This window comes from Nothobranchius furzeri, chromosome 9 (genome assembly GCF_043380555.1).
Source record: "Nothobranchius furzeri strain GRZ-AD chromosome 9, NfurGRZ-RIMD1, whole genome shotgun sequence".
Classification (NCBI taxonomy): domain Eukaryota; kingdom Metazoa; phylum Chordata; class Actinopteri; order Cyprinodontiformes; family Nothobranchiidae; genus Nothobranchius; species Nothobranchius furzeri.
Window position 1 is genome coordinate 8724288 of NC_091749.1, and position 19512 is coordinate 8743799.

Sequence of the window (19512 nt, forward strand, 5' to 3'; positions counted from 1 at the left end):
GCTGCATTGATGACGGTGTTGGAGTTGATTATCTGCAGCTGACCTCACATGAACAGACGAGCCTGAAGACTTTCACCAACTTTATTAAAGCCGACAGATGAAACGGGTCATGCCACGTGTTCCTGTCAGAGATCAGGGACAGAATCAAACAGCAACTCTGAACGTGGTCGGGCTCAACAGCGAGCTGCTAAAGAGGATCTGCTCTTTAAACTTTTACGTGTTTAGTTTTTGTGGGAAGCAGAAACTTTTATTTTCTTTCATACAAGTTGGTTCAAACTGTGTGATGTGGTTTCATTTCAGACAGAAGCAGTCGAATGCTGATGTGTCTGCCACCTCTGATTAGCAGTAGCTAATAACAACAGCGCCATCAGCAGGACTGGTGTAGAGCTGCAGGTAGCGAGCACGCTAGACGTTGTCAGCGCCGTTTCTCAGGGACGATTCTGAGTGGTCCCCGGGTTTGTGCCTGCTGAGCTCTGCTTGGACAGTCATCCAGATGTTGTGAACCTGTCTGCTGAGCTGTACTGGAGTCGGGACTGGCCTCTGTGCTCTCACCTGGTTCTGGGTGTCGTGCTGCAGCAGGGACAGGATCAGTGACTTTCAGTCATCCTCCTGTTCTGAGCTTCTCCTGTAGTTTTTTGTTTTAGTCTTCCTGAAGGAGGTGAAGCTAAGGCTGGACTCCTCCATCGTCTGCTCTTCTGCTGGCTCCACACCTCCACTCACCTCCTTTTCTTCATCCTCCAGTACGGTTGGTCCTCTGGTCTCCTCTCTTCGTTTGCCTTCATCCTCCTCCTCCTCCTCCTCGGCTAAATGGCTCAGCTGTAGCTCCTTCTCCTTTCCCTGCTGCACTGTGATGAGATCTTTTGGTGGTCGGTTTGGTCTAGAGAAGATCATCTTCTTCTGGATGTTGCAGGGGGGATCACGATTTGTCTCTTGTCTCAGGCTGGACAGGAACTGGTGGGCTGTCCTCCTATTGTCCTGATCGCTGCTCTCAGTCACGTCCTCTAGACTGTAGTGGGTCCAACGCTCCGGGTGCGCCAAGTAATCAGGCACACCTCTCTTCTTTGGTGGTGTTGGACAAGTGGGCATAGGACAACTCGTCTTCCTGCGGTTTGTGGAAGTCTCCTGATTGAGACTGGGCGCAGTCTTCCTGTCAACAGTGTCCAGACAGTCAAAGATGCTGCGGCTGCGGTAGGAGAAGGCGGAGTTCCCTCCAGTCAGGGTGAACGTAGCGATAGGAGCTGGACCACTGGCCTCCACCTCCTCCTCATCATCACTGTGGTCCAGCTCTGGGTCAAAAGGAGCCCTGCTGGGTGCTTCTTCAGCTTCAGACTCGTGGCTGGGTGACAGCTCAAGCACATCGTCGCTCTGAAACACCCCACCGTCGTCTCTGACCTGTTCCCGCTCGGACATCTTTACACCAACACAGAAGCTCAGTGAAATAAACCAAGTGGTGATGACGAGAGGAGGCTCATTCTGAAAGGACAAAAGATCCACAAAAAGAATTACACACCTTAGCACATGCGTTCTCCCCACAACCTCCATGACAGGCTGGAGTTTAAACGTCCATGTTCCCAGACTGAAGTTGGCGCATGTTCTGGTCTCTGAGCGTCTTTAATCTGCTACAACACCTAGGCAGGATTACTCTAACGCTTTTACTTTATGAAGTAACGGTGATTGTTGGGAGGAATCCCTCTTTCTTAAACGGGACCTGCTCCGTGCACCTCTACTCTGGTAAATACGGTAACACACCTCTTAATGGAGGAACAAGCATTACTTTAGGAAACTGCCTGACAGGTAAAACCAGACATATAAACGTATTATAAACATAAGTAAAACCACATTTTTGCTGTTGTTTACTCGGATTTTCGACATTATTTATTTTCCCTAACACGTTTCTTACAGCTTATTTCAACCACAGAATTGTTTTTGTTTTAAACCTCAGGTGTTAGCAAGCTAATGCGTCGCTGTTTAGCGACTTAGTTCGATTATGATCAGCATCCAAAGAGCCCGTTCACGTCACGTTGTGTTTAAGACGTCTGTTTAGCTGTTCGGTTAAAGTGAAACGGATAGCAACGTTTGCTTTTAGTGCATTTACCTGCTAGCTGCTTCCTCGGGAACATTATTTTGGCTTCTTCTATGGTTCTTGTTTGTGGGTGTGCTCACAAAGGAGCTGCTGCCCCCCGGCGGTTCCTCGTGTGAACGACTTCTGAAAGATTTGTTTTAGGCAGAGCTGAATGAGTGAGTTAGATTAAGCTGCGAGTTGATTGAACAGAGATGATGAAATTAAACAGTAACTTTCTAAACCCGTGGGACGGTGCATGAGGATAAATAATCTGTTTAAGCTACTAGACCTTGACAACACGATAGGGGGCGGCAATTCAGCAAGATGGAATCCAGACTGCCGTCCAACCGCCAAGGAAGAAGAAGAAAACTAACTCCTGATTGGCTGTCGACTTTCTGACCGGGATATTTTAAAAGTGAGTGTCTGACGCTATTGATCGCGTTAGTGGAACAGAGCTGAGCTGGGTGTGTGCGTTTTGCTCCGTTAAAATAAACATCGGTTAGTCTCCATGGAGCTAGAACAAGGGGAACCAACGTGTAGAGTTAGTGACATGTCGGACATGGTGGTGGTGGACCTAGACTCCACCGTTACAGCCGAGCTGGAGGCTGGAAGCGGCTCCTCCGAAGCGGACACAACTCAAGGTCTGGACTAGATGTTTAGTTAGGCTAATGCCAACCAGCTGTTGGCTGTGTGTTATGCTGTTGTTTATTAAAAAAAGGTGTTCTGTTGCTGCTATATTACTTTTCTTGACCACGCACACGGATTAATAAACACTCACATCCAATGCACTATAAACGTTTATGTTTAATCTTTGTATACTTCAGGCGCGCAATTTTCTCATATCAACGTATGTACATATAAAACTCTGTGTATATACATATATTTATCAAATTTAAAAATTTACATACACATACCTTTTATTTTCTACACACTCACACATATTAATACTTATATTTGTAGATGGCTGCCTGTTTAGTGAACTAGTGTACTTCTCCGTTGTTATAGTTTTCATTCTTTTGTTGCTTTTATTTTATACTGTCCACTTTCTGCCATGACTGTGCAAATGCCCCACTTTTGGGGATAATAACCTTAACTTGTTCTGTTCAAGAGTTTATTAAAAACACCCAAAAGAGGAATGATTACAGTTCAAAACTGCTGAACAAGATCATTACATAAAAGTAAGTTTATGATGTTAAAAACAACTATAATGTTTAAATGGTGCAGAACTGAGTGTAATAACATTTGTAGTTGTGATGGGTAAACAGCGTTATAACATAATTCATTATGATCTGAAGTATTTTCTACAGCTTGTTGTGTTGAAACATGAGAAATGGATTAAAAACAAAATGGATCCAATATTTACACCTTGAAGAAGCTATTACAGTCGCCACAAACTCTTCTAACAAATGCACTAAACTCTTTTAATATATATGCCAAGAACATGCTTATTCTCCAGTGGCGGCAAAAGTTATTTTAGGTTTTGTGTGAAAAAACGTAGAGGACTACAAATGTATGTCTCACTAAGCTGACGTCATCAAACCAGACACACAGAAGAGATTAATTTAGAACCAACATACAGATGCCAGAGCAAGACGGAGCATTAAACCAGGAGATAACCGCTAAAATCTCCATGTGGTGAGTAGCAGCTCCACCAGTGGAGACGTCGTAAAGTATATGACTTCAAATGATCAAACTGAAGTACAACATACGTGCTAGTGAGGCAAAGCGGACCAGCATCTTCTATCGCCTCGTTCAGGGACCCATGAGCTGATCCAAGGGGAGGAGCCTTAGGCTCCCTTTATGAATGATCTTAGCTAGATGAGGGCTAATTATTTATGAGTTTCAGTTCTAGGAGTCAAATTCTGGAGCAGTCTTAGTAACCTAGTGTCTGGAAGCACCGATATGACATTTGTGTGCCGATACCAACATCACTGTTGTGGCCGATAACCGATCAGCTGACATTAATGCTGCTAAAAGCAGCAGATTTTGTATAGAATGAAAATGATTAAAGCTGAACTTTGTGTGTGTGTGTGTGTGTGTGTGTGTGTGTGTGTGTCACCCAGAATAACATGATGTATCCCTGCAGTCCTGTTTCAGAATGAAGACAAAGAGGCTGCTGATGAGGAGGAGGAGGAGGATGATGATGACAGTGGCACAGACCACTTAAGCGGTGAGAAGTCGGGAACCCAGCTGCAGAGGTGTGAGCACCATGAAGGAGGGCGCTCAAGCCTTCCGGACACCTTCCAGACCAGCAGCTTGCTGTTCTACGAGCGGTTCAAGGCCTACCAGGACTACATGCTTGGTACCTGAAGCTCCAGCATGATCACTGTGTTTGGGTCTATTTTGACTGGTTGTTCTGTGTTTGTGTGTGTGTAGGGGATTGTAAGCCCTCAGAAGTGAAGGCTTTCACAGCAGACTACCTGGAGAAGGTGCTGGAGCCGTGTGACTGGATGGCCTTATGGTGCACAGATGCGTTTGACGTCCTGGTGGAGGTGAGAGCAGTTGCATGTGAATCTAAACTCCATTACTGCAGGTTTTCTGCAGCTCTTCTGTATGATTCTGTTCCAGGTGACCGATTTGGACCTGAAGAATCTGAAAGCCTGGGTGGAGCTCTCGCTGCCTCTGAAGTGTGTCACCAGAGGCTGTGAGATCACTGAGGAGGCCATGCTCTCTCTGCTAGAAGCCACTCAGTACAAAGTTCACCTGCAGGAGCTGCAGGTGGTATATGATGAGTCTGGGGACTTTGTTCAGACCGCTCTGGCTCTTGAACACCTCCGGTAGGTCTCTGCTGAATGGGACTGCACCGGTTTCACGTGCTTGGCGACAGTGTTTTCTCTTTTGCAGTTTTTTCTATAAACACATCTGGAGGGAGTGGGATGAGGAGGATGAAGATGACGACTTTGACTATTTTGTCCGCTGTGTGGAGCCTCGTCTGAGACTGTGAGAAGATCCAGAGCTTCTGGGATAAGTTCTACCTGTGAATATTTGTCCCTATTCCTGAATCACATTTTAAAATCTTTCTTAGTTTCTACGACATCCTGGAGGACAGAGTCCCTGTCGGCCTGGTGGCGGAGTACCGCTCCTTACTGGAAAACTGTTCCAAGTGCTTCCAGCAGTTTTCACAGCTACGCAGCAGCCTCAGCGTTGACTCCGACTCGGAGCTGGACAACGTGTCCATGGTGGAGGGCCTGAAGCTCTACGACCAGCTGGAGACATTCAAAAGAAAGCTCCGCATCATTGAGAACCCCCTGTTGAGGTACTCTGTCCTTTGTCCTCCCTCTCACGTCCCTCCCTACTGTCTAATAACCATCCCTCCACACATGAACCCGACTCTCCCACAGGTATGTCCTGGCTTACAAAGGAAACTCCTGGCAGCAAAACCTACAGAGCCGTGGGCTCAGATCATCGGGTCTGAAGGTGGTTCATGTGGTGACAGAATCCTGCTGCACCGTCCTGCTCCAGTCCCTCCTCAGTGCACGGCTGATGCCTCTGTGCTCGACTGAGGACACCGAGATCCAGGTCAGTATCTCCACGTCTACGAGTCATCCACCTGGACTCGCTCCTGGTCTGAAACTCACGGTGCTAGTTTTCTCCAGTTTGTTAAATCCTCGTGGTTTCCGTCAGTGAACATTGCTTCTTCCTAGAGCTGCTCCGATCTGATCATGTGATCACAAATTGGACCCGATCAAGTGATTTTAAATGAATGGAATCGAGCGGAAAAGATCAGACATAAAACAAACGTGACTTTAAATTCATCCTGAGATTGTATAACAGAATGGCTCGGTGTTTGCCCTACATAGGCTCAGGCGTGGCACAGCGCCACGGCTATGTAATCACCCCACCAAACAACCCCGCTTTCACGACCGACGCACGGCACTGAAACTCTTCGTGCGCTATTACCCCCTTCCACACTCTCATGGCAGTGAAACGGTCCACGAATGTAACACACACATCTCCCGCACAGCAGCGAAACGGTTCTGAGCACCGTGAGTGGCACCTGTGGGGGGCGTTTAACACAGACACTTTTTATAATGAGATTAAACACCCACACTTGTCCCGCAGTTTACGTTCTGTCCCTCCATGTTTCTTTCGCTGTGTTTGCTCCTCCCTGGCCGGAAGACAGAGGACAGGAGTCTCAAAAAATGTGGGTGTCATAATACTGTAAAAAATATATATCATTAATGTAAAACGGAACTCCAAATAACAAATTGTTCACACCTGGAATCGAACCAAAGTCGACTGGATGAAAGTCGGACATCTTACTAGGTGAGCTTATGTGACATTTCATTTATCTGTAATATTTATATCCATGATGACAGCTGAAACGACATCAATCCAAAGAACAGTTCAGAGTGAAAATGGCTATTTTGTTGCTAATTTGCAGAAAATATCTAGAAGAAAGTAGCTAAGGGTCCTCAGAAATGTAGCTAGGTTCATCACTAGGCGTTAGGAACAGCGACAAAGTCGCTGAGTTGGCGCTGCCTCTCTCTCTGCTGCTAAAGCTACGGATAGCAAATGCTACGGGCGATGCCTGAGCGTGAACGCGCATGAAGCAGCCTGTTCGACCCGAGCATCTCTCTTTTTCTGTGATTTTACAGAAAAACAGGCAATCACAGTAAAAATGCCAGGGCTCATTCTACAGGACCAGGGCATTGCAGGAGAATGTATGAAGAAGACATTTATTATTTCTATACATGTTTTGGCTGTCAAACTTCCATAATGCCCCTTTAAGTGAAGGTTTGAGTACAGCAACCTTAAAATCTTGTTGTACATATCCATTTACTAAGGATAGATTGATTATATCTAGAATGGGAGCAGTAACCAAAGGAAATGCATCTTTAAATAATTTGGTGGGGATTGGATCCAAAATGCAAGTTGAAGGTTTAGATGAAGCTAATATTTTTGATAACTCTGAAAGCTCAACTGGATCAAAACGGTTCAAACACAGATGAGGTTCTACAGTCACCTCTGATGCTGCCTCACTTACTGAGGAAGAAGAAATCGCATTAGGGAGGATGCTAAAGATTTTGTTTCTAATAGAATTAATTTTACTTGAAAAAAACATCCCATGAAGTCATTGCTGCTGAGGGCTAAGGGAATAGATGGCTCAGAGATATGATTCTGTGTAAGTTTAGCAGCTGTACTGAAAAGAAATTCAGGATTATTCTTATTCTCCTCAATTAGCAATGGATATAATAAGCAGTTCTAGTTTGTCGAAGCTTATTTTTATAAAGCACAAGACTATTTTTCCAGGATAGGTAGGCCTCCTCATGGTACATAGAGCGCCATGTTCTCTCCAATTTTCTAGAGTTTTGTTCTAAAGCTTGTAAATGAGAATTAAACCAGGGAGCCAACTTCCTGTCCCTAATTACCTTCTTTTTTAAAGGGGCAACATCATCTAATGCCACACGTAAAGAGGAATTAACATGATGAACTAAGGCATCAATTTGTGAGGGGCTAGAACTGAAAATATTGCCCTCCGCTACGTTCCTCTGAGATGCTGAGGACAGTAAAGATGGAACAGTTGATTTAAAAGATGCAACTGCGTTGTCAGATAGAGACCGACTATAGTGAAATTTACTTTCATGTCTCGAAAACTCAGTTATAAAAAGCTCAAAGGTTATCGGAAAGTGGTCCGAGAGAACTGGATTATGTGGAAAGATCGTTATTTCCTCACACTCTATGCCATAAGTCAGCACAAGGTCTAATGTATGATGGCAGGAGTGGGTGGAGCTATGTATTCTTTGGGTAAAACCAATTGAGTCTAAGATATTACTAAAGGCTACATTGAGGCTATCATTTTCAATATCCACATATATGTTAAAATCCCCCACTACAATGACCTTATCAGTATTTAGCACCAAATCAGATAAAAATCTGAGATCTGATCCAAAAACTCGGAGTAAGGGCCTGGTGGACGATATAAAGCTACAAACAGCCCAGTCAAATATTCTTTAGCTTAGCATAAACTATGTAGGTGAATGGTAACAATTAGCATTTTGCATGCAAAAGTCATTAAAATTAGTCGGTGATGTTTAGGTGGCGCCCTCACCACATTATCAATTTAAAATTCAACGCCCCCTGATAATCAGGAACCAAAACCAGCTGAACCTAAAGGCACGTTAGTTCAGTTTTACAGATCAAGCTTGAGACGGAGTTCCATTCCACACATGCAGAGATTTATTAAAGGAAAACAAAATGAGTTTAAATCATCTACCAAAAATACCATGCACCTAACGGATGAAAACTAATTAAAACCAAATCAACCTAGGCTGAGGCTGACTAATGGGACTGCCTAAAATAGAGCCCAGAGCTTCACTCTCTAGACACACTACAAACCACAAGTAATTTCACCCCAATCACACGTGCATGCATTCGGGGGTGAAGTGACTGTGGAGCACACGTACACCATCCGATGGGACCACCACCAGGGCTCGACCACCACTGTCAGCTCACAGCCTAAATAAACGGAAAACAAAGAGCATGATGAGAATCCAGATACACACACACACACACACACACACACACACACACACACACACACACACACACACACACACACACACACACACACACACACACAACAATAAAACACAGCAACAGCTGGGTGGACAGGCCATCAGGAAATATGCCAGCATACAGCTCGCCTGCACACACACACACACACACTACCAGTCTCTTAGCCTGAGCTTCAGCCGTCCTTATAAGCTCCCGTGCTGACGCCGGCTGCCGGTAGGGCCCGAAGCCCCTTGTCGAAATACCCGCACCCACACCGGGTGTAGGTCCTCCGCTGGTACTCGGTCCAAAGGAGTTAGAGAGAAAAGCCGCTCCCGATGGTCTCAGCCGATCCCCTGTTTAACCAGCCCGAGCAGCGGGGTAGAGAGGCCTTGGAACTGGATGATGGTCCAGCACCGGATGAACAACAGGAAAACGGGGATCTGATGGAACGGTGCAGAAAAGCAGCAGAATAACAGTCTCCCGTGAAGACACACCCCTTCCTCAATCTGGAAGACACATTCATTAGCATTACCCTACAGCCACAGCTAAGTGGAAAGAGGAGCGCAGATGTACATACCACTTCTATGAAGCACATAGGATAAAGAGAAGCCTTCCGTTCCTCTGGGAGGAACACATGCAACAATTCCTGCGGCAGGAACAACCAATAAATACTAGACTCCATGCAGCTACTGCAGCGTTTTAGATATTACTCACAGTCCGACACGCCGGAGTCCCGTACACAATTACACTTCACCAAGGAAGCGGAAGTTGAGCCAAAGCAAAGATCGCGGTTGCACCACCCCAGGCTCTGTTTATATTGGCACCTTCCCTCAATCATAGATCGTCCAATTACTTGGTGGCAGATGACTAATCCCATTACATTAATTATTCTTGGGACAGCGGCCTGGTGCCATGCCATTTCCTCCATCAACACCTGTGGAGTAAATAAGTCCGTATCTGGATCATCATTAGGAGTACGTCGGAGCAGAGAAATACAATGAAAAAATTTGGATCCTTGTTGAATTATTTTCACGTGGAATGCTAGCTGTTACCATTCACTCACATTGTTTATGCTAAGCTAAAGCAAACAGAATACTGCCTGATAAGAATGACTGGGCTGGTTTTAAAATGCTTTTTCCCACTTATCTAACTGGGGACTGTGGCAACAGACTCAACTTCCCGTGGGAGTGGGACAACCCTGTAAAAGAACAAATGGGCCTCGTGTGTGAGTTTTTTGACTAAATGTTCTGAGCCCTTGAAGGCAGGTGTTGGTATGTGGTCGGAGACTGCGAGTTGTGTCTTCTCCTTCAGTTCCACAGAGAACCGGTCTCGGCTGTAGATGCGTGCCACCAGGACGACGTGGTGATCCTTCTCCCTGGACGCTACAGTGTCAGCAGCTCTATCTTCATTCCAGATTCCATCACTATGGAAGGTAAACACTGGCGGGCAGTGGTTTGGGAGGCTGTGAGTGTGACGGCTAATGGAACACGGATCGTGCTGTAACACAGCTGGCCTCTACGTGTAAGGCACAGTCCTGTGAGGAAGCTTGTCTTTATTAATATGGTTGGTCACGCTGAACAGCACATGCATGCTGAATGTGAAAAGTCATCAAATAGCTGCAGAATTGAAAACAATGGAGTGAGTAAAAGCCAGTCTCTTCTACGTCATGTAGGGTGACCAAATGTGGGTCAGAGACTCCTACGTTGTGAAATGTAACAAGATAAAATAATAGGAAATCTTCTAGTCTAACATCACTGTTAGATTTAAATACAACCATTATTATCATCATAGATTTCATGTGCTAAATGTTCTATTTGAATTCAACGTGAACACGCAAACAGCAAAAGCTTACCACAGCTTATCTCAGGCTCTTTGGACCTATCAAACTCATTTTAATAATATAGATCAGCCCACAATGAAAAACGCAGGTTTAAGCAGTTTTTCAGTTCTCATTCGGTTTTCCACAACTGAATGACAGAAAAAGAAACCTTTTCAAAAAGGTCCTTCAGACTTCCTTAGTTACTTTTGTCCTTGAAATTCAGAGAACAAGTAATGAAGGCTTTCATGTAATGTGCTGTAAAGGCAGTTAGCTTGTGTGTATCAGAACCCCCCCAGCGCCTTGTCTGTGTCGCAGCCTTCTTTGGGTTTCAGCATGAACCTGTCTCATTACTGGGAAACCTGCTTTTGAACAATGTGCTTTTTGACTCTGGGACTTTCTGCTCCGTTTCATATCAAACTCACTGAACACTTGGCCTACTCCTCAAACAAACTCCTCCCTCCCAGACACAGGAGCACCAGAGCAGACATGCTAGGCATTCGTTCACACTCAGGCCCACAGGGAGGTCTTTTACATAATTAATAGAGATGGGGGAGTAGTTCAGATCGAAACACACAGTAAACAGATTTTTACACTGATCACCTGCAGATGTCACTGCAGGCTCCACATCCATCCATCCATTTTCATCCGCTTATCCGGAGTCGGGTCGCGGGGGCAGTAGCCTAAGGCAGTGGTTCCCAAACTTATTTAGCCGCGCACCCCCTTCTATGTCCCGACCATGTCGACGCACCCCCACCCACCCCCCACATCAGGGCATGGCTCTATATGTATGTATATATATACATATATATATATATATATATATATGTATATATATATATATATATATAATGTCTCAGATGTCAAGCTAAACAGACAGGGTTAAAAAAAAATTCCCCATCACTTTCATTTTTTAAATAGTAATTAATAAACATTCGATACTATTACAATTTCCTTTGATCTAATTTTAAATAAATATTTAGAGTGCCCAGGTAGCACATAAACAATACAATTTAACGGTTTTCTTAAAGTAGGAACGTTTAACCTGTGCGGCCAGAGCGCTCTCCTTCCTTCTGTTCTGCGTAAACCTGAGCTGATCACCTGCTTGTGCGTAGTCAAATGTCAATAGGGGACAAGATATAGCCATGATGTTCACTTTTACCTCAGACCGACTTATTGCTGTTTTATGGTGTGGCTGAATCTACGATCCGCTGCCACGCTGACTGGAACAACACATGCTGCAGTAACAGGAGATGTAGTCAGGTTCATGAGGAGTCACTGGCTGGAGCGGACCCGACTCATCCCAGAAGCTAATATCTTAATTTGACCTTGAATGAAAAATAACCTCTTAAAAGTTTTTATCGTGGTGGAGGCAGCGTTCATTTCTGCCTTCAGTCTGACGGCGCGCCGGAGTTAAAGCAGCGTGCGCGCTTATTGAATCTGTGTGTGTGTGTGTGTGTGTGTGTGTGCGCGCGCGCGGCACAGCTCCATGGGCCGCTCAAGTCACCGCATCTCGTTCTTGGCGCTATTTAAACCAATGTTGTAAAATTACTTCTGCCCAGCCCAGATGTGCTCACTTGTGCACCCGTGAGCCGTGGTTCTGCTGGAATGCGTCTGACTTCTGACAGAAGCACTCTGAACTTCAGATCTTCAGCGCGCTGTCAATACCCTGAATGGGAATCATTTCTTGTTATTTAGTTACATCCACAATGTTCTGTGTGTGAGGTTTACAATGTCAGAACACCTGCATGAGACAGGTGTTAATTACAATCTGCCAGAATGACTCACCTTCAGATTCCTCCAACACCGTTAAAAATGATCAAATACGGAACATATCGGCGTGCGCAGGCCAGAGTGCTGAAGCTCGGCGCATTGTTATTATGAAGCTAGGGCGCATGTGGAGGACACGCGCGCAAAAATATACTTGTTTTCAATTACATTTATTGGGCCCACTTACTTTTTCTTTGGCCCACCCACAAATGAGTTTCTACAATAATAGTGACATATGACAGACTTCTCTGAGCTCCGCAGCCATTACACTTTTCACCTCGCGCACCCCCTAGCGGCAGCTCGCGCACCACACTTTGGGAATCCCTGGCCTAAGGCAAGAGGCCCAGACTTCCCTCTCCCCAGCCACTTGGGCCAGCTCCTCCGGGGGAACCCCAAGGCGTTCCCTGGCCAGGTGAGAGACATAGTCCCTCCACCGTGTCCTGGGTCTACCTTTAGGTCTCCTCCAAGTTGGACGTGCCCGGAAAACCTCACCAGGGAGGCATCCTGACCAAGCCACCTCAACTGGCTCCTCTCGATGTGGAGGAGCAGCGGGTCTACTCCGAGCCCCTCCTGAATGACCGAGCTTCTCACCCTATCTCTAAGGGAGAGCCCAGCCACTCTTCGGAGAAAACTCATTTCGGCCACTTGTATCCGTGATCTCGTTCTTTCGGTCACTACCCAAAGCTCATGACCATAGGTGAGGGTGGGAACGTAGATCGACCGGTAAATCAAGAGCTTCGCCTTCTGACTCGGCTCTCTCTTCACCACGACAGACCGGTACAACGCCCGCATCACTGCAGATGCAGCACCAATCCGCCTATCGATCTCACGCTCCAGTTTTGCCTCACTCGTGAACAAGACCCTGAGATACTTAAACTCCTCCACTTGGGGCAGGACCTCATCCCTGACCCGGAGAAGGCATTCTACCCTTTTCTTACTCAATACCATGGTCTCAGATTTAGAGGAGCTGATTCTCATCCCAGCTGCTTCACACTCAGCTGGGAACTGCTCCAGCGAAAGCTGAAGATCACGTTCCGATGAAGCCAACAGGACCACGTCATCTGCAAAAAGCATGTAGACTGGTTGGGCAAATTCCCACGCACCCTCCAGAATACCCCTAAGGGTATAGAGCTGGTCCAGTGTTCCACGGCCAGGACGAAAACCACATTGCTCCCCCTGAATCTGAGGTTCAACAATCCGACGGACCCTCCTCTCCAAAACCCCTGAACAGACCTTACCAGGAAGGCTCAGGAGTGTGATCCCCCTGTAGTTGGAACACACCCTGCGGTAGGGCTGCTCGATTATGGCAAAAACAATAATCACGATTATTGTGACTGAAATTGAGATCTCGATTATTTAGGACGATTTTTCAATTTATGTTGATTTTATTTGTTTTTATTCAGTCATAAAATTGCTCAGGGCACAATCAGGACAAAAATAAATAAGAAACAAGATGATCACTAAAATAACGCCTGATTCCCAGTATAAAAAGACCAATATACTTACAGCTCATAGTTTAGGACCCTAGGGCTATAGACCTTGGTTTAACTCATTTAAGTCTAACCAGTACAGACCCAAATACCAATATCTTGCAAATACTGACAGCAAGAATTATGCAGTGGCATTTATAACAAACAAATGCAAATAAATTGATGTTCACAAAATGTTGCATAACATTTATTGAAGTCGTGTCAAGGTGCTGTAGGAGAGTGCACAAGCACCGTGTCCTCAGAGAGATTAGTTATTATTTATCAGCGTGAGGAACTTATTTCTACTTTATTTATAAACTATTTATTTACAAGTCCATCAGTTAATGTAATAATTGTCCCAACCACATCTGCACCCCCCACCCCCCAACCTGGTCTCACAGCAATCGGGGCAAGCTGCACGTGTGTTTAGCGCGCCGCACACGCACATTTAGCTGTTTTTAGCGGCTCAGGAGTCCGCAGGTGCGGTGTGCGTGTCACTCACTCTGGTTAATCCAACAGGGAGCCGGCTCTGAGAGCTGTTTCTTTAGCGACTGACACATCACTACATCATTCCCTTTCCTAATGTCCTGAAGAACGATCCGGAGCGCAGGCGGAGTGTTTAGCTAACCTGCAGGAAATGTCAACGACAATTATCCAGAAAGTAGCTAAGGGTTACCAGAGATGTTTCTGAGGTGTTTGCTAGGTACTTTTAAGATTTAAAAAGTCAAGAAGGGGGTCTGAAAAGCTGCTAGAAATGGCATCAAAGTCGCCAAGTTGGCAACACTGTGGGAGGAGCGCTTCATTTGCAACTCAGGGCAGCGCAAGTGGGAGGAGCAAATAATCGGTTTGTATAATTGTTCAAAACTCAGATCGTAATTGTGATTAAAATTCGATTAATTGAGCAGCCCTACCCTGCGGTCCCTCTTTTTAAATAAGGGGACCACTACCCCGGTCTGCCAGTGCATTGGGACTGCCCCCGATGTCCACGCGATATTGCAGAGCCGCGTCAGCCAACGCAGCCCCACAACATCCAGAGCCTTAAGGAACTCCAGGCGGATCTCATCCACCCCTGGAGCCTTGCCACAGAGGAGCTTTTTAACCACCTCAGTGACCTCAGCACCAGAGACTTGAGAAGCCAACCCAAAGTCCCCCTGCCTCCTCACTGGAAGACATGTCGGTGGGATGAAGACGTGTCGGTGGGATTAAGGAGGTATTTGAAGTATTCTGCCCACCGATCCACAACGTCCTGAGTAGAGGTCAGCAGCACACCGTCCCCACTATCGATAGTGTTGGTAGTGCACTACTTTCCCCCCCTGAGGTGCCGGATGGTGGGCCAGAATCTCCTCGAAGTCGTACAGCAGTCTTGCTCCATGGTCTCACCGAACTCCTCCCATGCCCGGGTTTTTGCCTTGGTGACCACCCGAGCTGCGTTCTGCTTGGATTGCTGGTACCCGTCAGCTGCCTCTGGAGTCTCACAGGCCAAAAAGACCTGATGGGACTCTTTTCTTCATCTCGACAGCATCCCTAACCGCCGGTGTCCACCAGCGGGTTCGGGAGTTGCCACCACTACAGGCACCGACGATTCTGCGACCACAGCTTCGGTCGGCCGCCTCAACAATGGAGGCACGGAACAGGGTCCATTCAGACTCAATGTCCTCCGCCTCCCCCGAAAAATTTTGGAAGTTCTGTCGAAGGTGGGAATTGAAGCTCCTTCTGACACGAGACTCTGCCAGATGTTCCCAGCAGACCCTCGCGATACGTTTGGGCCTGCCTGGTCTGACCCGCATCCTCCCCCACCATCTGAGCCAACTCACCACCCGAGTGTCCAAGACATGCGGCCGCAGGTCAGACGAAACAACAACAAAGCCGATCATCGAGCTATGGCCTAAGGTATCCTGGTGCCAAGAGCACATATGGACACCTTTATGTTTGAACATGGTGTTCATTATGGACAATCCATGACTGGCACAGAAGTCCAATAACAAAACGCCACTCGAATTCAGGTCAGGGGGGCCGTTCCTCCCAACCACACCACTCCAGGTCCCACTGTCGTTGCCCACGTGAGCGTTAAAGTCCCCCAGCAGAATGACGGAGTCACCAGAAGAAGCGCTTTCAAGCACCCCGTCTAAGGTCTCCAAAAAGGGTGGGTAGTCTGAACTGTAGTTTGGTGCATAAGCACAGACCAGAGTCAGAACCCGTCCCCCCACGCACAGGCGGAGGGAGTCTACCCTCTCATTCACTGGGGTAAACCCCAATGTACAGGCACCAAGATGGGGGGCAGCTAGTATGCCCACCCCTGCTCGGCGCCTCTCAGTGGGAGCAACTCCAGCGTGGTAGAAAGTCCAACCCCTCTCAAGGAAACTGGTTCCAGAGCCATGCGTTGAGGTGAGTCCGACTATATCTAGTCGGAACCTCTCAACCTCACACACCACCTCAGGCTCCTTCCCCACCAGAGAGGTGACATTCCATGTGCCAAGAGCCAGCTTCTGTAGCCGAGGATCAGATAGCCAAGGTCCCCGCCCTCGACTACCACCCGTCACACACTGCACCCAACCTCTTTGGCCACTCCCACGAGTGGTGAGCCCATGGGAAGGGGGACCCACGTTTCCTCTTTGGGCTGTGCCCGGCTGGGCTCCATGGATGAAAGCCTGGCCACCAGGCACTCGCCAACGTGCCCCACCTCCAGGCCTGGCTCCAGAAGGGGGCCCCGGTAACCCTCGTCTCGGCGAGTGAACACGGTTTCCACAATGAGACAAATAAACCAGAAGAGGTAGACACCACTGATTAGCATCATTTTCTAACTTGTGTTCAAACATATCAGTTAACACTGTCCCCCTACCTGATGGGAAAAGTCCTCGGGCCAACCACAGTCCCTCTCACACACACACACACACACACACACAGTATAGTGTGTATCGACTGCTTGTGTCTTGTGTTCTAGGTTTTGGATTTCCTGACGAAATAGTGATTGAGAAGAAAACCAAAGGCAGCACATTTGTGGAGTCGACGGGGGCGGACGTCCGACTCTCCAACATCAAGTTCATTCAGCATGACGCCATTGAGGGCATTCTGTGTGCGTACTTCCTTCTGCTTTCCTTTTCACAAATGCTGTCCAACCGTCAGCAAAACACCACGGCTCTTTTCACACTGGCCATGTTTAGACTAATAAAGTTCACCCCAGTCAGCTGTCCCCCCATGGTGCCATTCCTCTGCTCAAGTGTGAACACTGGGGAGTACAGAACAAAGAACCTAGAGAGACCCGATGACCTCCAGAGCTTTTTATTCACAGTGTGGACATGATCCGTTCGTTTGAGCCAAACAATGTCAAACATCTGATTTCTCACTTTACTCTGGAGGTGTCTTCAGCCTCATGGACCACAGGAACATGCTCAGGTTGACCTGTTTTGCTGTCTGCTGTTCATCAGGTGTGCGTAAAGGAACTCTGAACATGGAGAACTGTGTGCTGCAGTGTCAGACCACCGGTGTGATTGTGCAAACATCTGCACGCCTCACCATGAATGTGTGTGATCTGTACGGCTCCAAGGTGAGTGCTGCACGGTGACTGTGCCCTCCGAGTCAGTCTTGCTGCCTCTCTTCTGAAGATAAACTCACCGCTGCACGTTCCACCACAGGAGCAATTGTGATTGGTCATGTGGCTGTTCACAGGGAGCTGGTGTGGAAATCTACCCAGGAAGTGTCTGCAGTCTGGTTGGAAACAGCATCCATCACTGTAGAGACGGGATTCTGATCAAGGTGGGTCGACATGTGGAGTCAGAAACAGGAACCTCAGCCTGCTGCTCTGGAGTCTGATGAGTTTCAGAGCAGCAGAATATTCTGTTCCAGAGAACATGGCTGGTTCTCCAGAAGTGATGTTGCCACACTAGCATGCCTTCCTCAGCGTCCGATAGTGTGACTTCTGCTTGATCCTTTAATAAGGTCATAAACTGATCAGTGTCCTCCAGCCTCGCTGCGTTTTGTCACCTCACGTCCTGCTGCTGCTGCTGCTGTGCAGCACCTGCTTGAGCGTTTTTGGATTACACACCTGGCAAGATGACAGCTTATCAAACAGCAGGGGTCTCGCGTCCATCACCAACAAGTCAAAAATGGCCTCGACCAGAGCGTTTTGGCTTGGTAACAAAGTCACCCATTGAAGAGGAATGCTTTTTTAGCATTGTAACTTAGCAGGATACAATAAATCATTAGCTTTTGTAACGTTAGAGCAAATATGTGCTTACATGTGCTAAAGGTAATGAAATGGACCTCACTACTGTTGTCACACGCCGTTGATGCTAGCAGCTAACGAGAGATGAATAGCTTCGTGCTCCAACACGACATGCTTCCTTGTAAAGTCCATGCATCGCTGTTGTGCTCTGGTGAAAGGAGAGTTGTACTTTGCAGATTTTGCGCTGGTTGAGCTTCTCTTTTATCTTTGTGAAATGCTCCCAGACCTTTGAGCTATGTTGCCGGCTTGTCATGTCTTGTTTTTTTCTGGTGACACAACGGTTCTCCTGGAAGCCCTCACATGCGCATGTGCCTCGATGAACGACGTCGACTGCTCCGCTTATGTTTGATTATTTTGTTTGTTGACGCCATCGTGACAAATCTACTAATTGTGGCAGCACTAGACACTTTCAGGGTTTTCTAATATTCTGTCACAGCCCTGTAAAGGTTTGTTTGAATGAACAACCACATTTAGAGACTTTAGGAGGCAGAAACTACCTTTGGAGCTGAGATCAGCTGCCTGACGAGAACAATTCTGCTGTTTTCTGACAGCTGTGGCTCAGAATGTAGAGTTGATGTCCAGTGATCGGAAGGTTGCAGGTTCTATACTGGCTCTGACCAGAGAATTCTGCTGTTGTGTCCTTGGGCAAGACACTAATCCCCCGCCTTGCCTGCTGGTGGTGGTCAGAGGGACCGGTGACACCAGTGCCCGGCAGGCCTTGCCTCTGTCCAAATATACTGTGTGTGTGTGTGTGTGTGTGTGTGTGTGTGTGTAGGACTTTGCCAATGCGCTGGATGGGATGCCAGCCATCACCATGGAGAACAACAACATCCACAACAACGAAGGCTACGCGGTGATTCTGGTGAAACCAGGTGATGGAAAATATCAGGTTCTGGCTGAGAGGAGAGAAGGTAGGCAGAACTTCCTTTGTGTCAACACCACAAAGCAAACACTGGATTTAATGAGTCCGTTTACAGAAGATCGTCCTGGAGCTGAATCGAAGGGGGACATTCCCTCCACGGACATGTCCACCAGCAGCTCAGCACCTGCTACACCTAAGTCAGCAGAGACCAACAGCATGGAGGAGGACCTGGCTTCCGCTGTGAACAGGAAGTGGCAGTTCAGCCGTCAGATAAGCCGAAACAAGGAAGTGTCCTGCAGCCGACCAGTCCAGGATCTGATGGAGCACCAGATCTTTGTTTCAGTTCAGGGGAACCAGTTCAGACGCAATGGCAAAGGCGACTTTGGCACCTTCTTCTACTGACTCACCCTACAACTACAGAAATACAGAATGTATGAACGTTTTGCACAAATTATCTAATTTATTTCTTTTGGCTTCAGGCTTTACCTTTTGAACAGTTTTGTAGTTTAGTTTGAATTAACAGTGGTTGTAGTTTCAGCATCAGTGATGTGGGTGACGTTTCACCGTGGATGTTGTTTATGGCTGAGGGACGTTTTCAGGTGTGTTTGTGGTTAGAAACAACTGATTTCTAAACACGAATGTTTTACGTTGCTATGACTACATGTATTTCTAAGCAGATTAAAGTGTTTTAAAACCTCTTGATGTTGTCTGACTCATAGGTGTTTCTAGTCAAGTTATATAAAAATAAAAAACCGTTAAGTCACAATCTCCTTGCTTTCTACAGGAAAAAAATTTGTTCAATAAAGATTGAAA

At 46.9% G+C, this 19512-nt stretch overlaps 2 protein-coding genes across 4 annotated transcripts; one reads left to right on the forward strand and one right to left on the reverse strand.

Moving 5' to 3' along the window:
* Window positions 1-65: 65 nt before the first annotated feature.
* On the reverse strand, window positions 66-2193 carry tssc4 (tumor suppressing subtransferable candidate 4). The gene is made up of 2 exons (XM_015977153.3): window positions 2096-2193; window positions 66-1473 (listed from the first exon to the last, which is right to left on the reverse strand). The coding sequence occupies exon 2, from the start codon at window positions 1408-1410 to the stop codon at window positions 598-600; it is 813 nt and encodes a 270-aa protein (XP_015832639.3). The 5' UTR covers window positions 1411-1473; window positions 2096-2193; the 3' UTR covers window positions 66-597.
* Window positions 1535-19397, forward strand: shcbp1 (SHC SH2-domain binding protein 1). Of its 3 annotated transcripts, none has more exons than XM_015977151.3 (13): window positions 1535-1794; window positions 4149-4364; window positions 4439-4554; window positions 4631-4839; window positions 4907-5002; window positions 5088-5318; window positions 5404-5581; window positions 9872-9992; window positions 16557-16688; window positions 17041-17159; window positions 17282-17368; window positions 18613-18748; window positions 18815-19397. In XM_015977151.3, the coding sequence occupies exons 1-13, from the start codon at window positions 1590-1592 to the stop codon at window positions 19099-19101; spliced, it is 2133 nt and encodes a 710-aa protein (XP_015832637.3). In that variant the 5' UTR covers window positions 1535-1589; the 3' UTR covers window positions 19102-19397. The 3 variants fall into 3 exon arrangements, with proteins under 3 accessions (XP_015832637.3, XP_054591261.2, XP_015832638.3); XM_054735286.2 differs by having other exon boundaries at window positions 18818-19397; XM_015977152.3 differs by lacking the exon at window positions 1535-1794 and adding an exon at window positions 2247-2703.
* Window positions 19398-19512: the final 115 nt, after the last annotated feature.